Source organism: Pygoscelis adeliae, unplaced genomic scaffold (genome assembly GCF_000699105.1).
Source record: "Pygoscelis adeliae isolate BGI_AS28 unplaced genomic scaffold, ASM69910v1 Scaffold8, whole genome shotgun sequence".
Lineage (NCBI taxonomy): Eukaryota > Metazoa > Chordata > Aves > Sphenisciformes > Spheniscidae > Pygoscelis > Pygoscelis adeliae.
Genome location: NW_008825260.1, coordinates 2,069,915 through 2,071,676, shown reverse-complemented (window position 1 = coordinate 2,071,676; position 1,762 = coordinate 2,069,915). Strand labels below are relative to the sequence as shown.

At 36.9% G+C, this 1,762-nt stretch overlaps 1 protein-coding gene across 1 annotated transcript in view; it reads left to right on the top strand.

The window, feature by feature from the left end:
* ZNF385D (zinc finger protein 385D) overlaps positions 1-1,762 on the top strand; it is a 166,542-nt gene that overhangs the window by 159,112 nt on the left and 5,668 nt on the right. Inside the window, exon 6 of the mRNA XM_009329513.1 lies at positions 285-463. Within this exon, the coding sequence (XP_009327788.1) occupies positions 285-463 (179 nt within the window). The remainder of the gene's footprint in view (positions 1-284; positions 464-1,762) is intronic.

Below are 1,762 nucleotides of genomic sequence, written 5' to 3'. Positions count from 1 at the left end.
CCCATTTAACTTCACATCAGGATACCTGATTGTGCCACTACTTACTGGTGTGGCTGCTTTGTTCTAGTGCATTACCTACAGATATGTAATTTAATAATTAAATATCATATGTGAAATATTGTTACATTGGTATGAATCTGATACAGATAAACACAGGCATAATCCAAGGATAGCACGTGGCACCAAGCTGAGGTTCATATGATTTTCTTTTAAAAAGAAAATAAAACAATGAATGCAACCAAATTGCCAAAGTTGTTTCTGTTTCCCATTTCTAATGTCTCCAGGGACTAAGCACAAAACTATGCTGGAAGCTCGGAATGGAAGTGGAACCATAAAAGCCTTTCCCCGGGCAGGCGTAAAAGGCAAAGGACCTGTGAATAAAGGAAACACAGGCCTTCAGAACAAAACATTTCACTGTGAAATATGTGATGTGCACGTAAACTCTGAGACACAACTGAAACAGGTACTCAGCTAGCTTGCAGAGTGTGAATCCTTGGCTGTTCTTTGTTTTCATGGTGATAAAGTACCAACACAATCAGCATGTGTCACTGTAACAGTTCACATCCAAATGGAGCTTACGGATTTTGCCCTTTGTACTTGTCTTTCACGCTGTATGTTTTGTTTTGGATATGATTTTCCCTTGCACAGAATATATTTTCTCAAAAGCTCTTGATTTTATATATATGTCTTAAAGAGTTATAGAAGCTGTAAGCTGCAATATGTCTAAAGTTGTCTAAAGACAACTGTCTTTAGACTACTATAATTGTCATGAGCTAATAAACCTGCCATTTAGTATACTGCCTGATATTTGCCTTGACAAAGATGTGGAGGTGCGTGCAGCCAGTATTTTCACAAAACACTGAATAACCTGCTTAGAAATGCGGGATGGAGAGGATTTGTAATATTTTTTCATCAGCATTACTCTGTAACTGAGAAGCATGACCTCTAAATTGCAGTTACACTAAGTTATGTTCAGTCATTCTTCAGATGAACAAAGCCTTTGTTCTGAAAAACAGTTTAATTCCATATGCCTTTTGGAATTAAATACTTGTTAAGGTACTTTACAAGAATGAAAATAAATTCTGTAATGGACAATAGCAATACTTGTCTTCTGCTTTCAGGAGAAAAAAATGTCCAGTTCTTTGTCTTTTTTTGCAAGAACTCTCTTGAGAAAATCAAAATAAAAATATAGTTCTGAAAAAGGTCCCTTACATCTAATACTGCAGTAAAGTCTGTGTAGAAGGATTCTTGTAAAATCTCATAGATTTTATGAAGAAGATAATGGATTTTGTGGGTCTTTTTCATTGTCACCTAGTTTGATATGTAACCATCTTTCAGCTGAAATCTTAAAAGGCTATCTAGGAATCTTAGGGATTTAAACAATTTTCTGACATTCCACCCCCCCCCCCCCCCCCCAAATAGGGGATGCTCTACTATCTAATATTCTTCCAAAACTTTCTATCAGCAGTGCGTTGAATTTGATGGGTGCTTTATAGAGATAGGGAGGAATTTTTCCAAGGCTCCTATCTTTGACCTGATTCAGGTCCTGTTGAAGTTAACAAAGGTGAGAAAATCATTGACTACAGTGGAAGCAGAGTTGAACTGAGCACTGTGGAAAATCACAGTCCCAATATGTGATACACAAAGAATCATTCAAATTGGAACAGACCCTATTCCCATTCATTATTGAATTAGTCAAAGTAATGCTGTTGTGGAGAGCAGTAGCCTTCAGTATTGGAGCACCCTTGTGTAAAGCAGAATC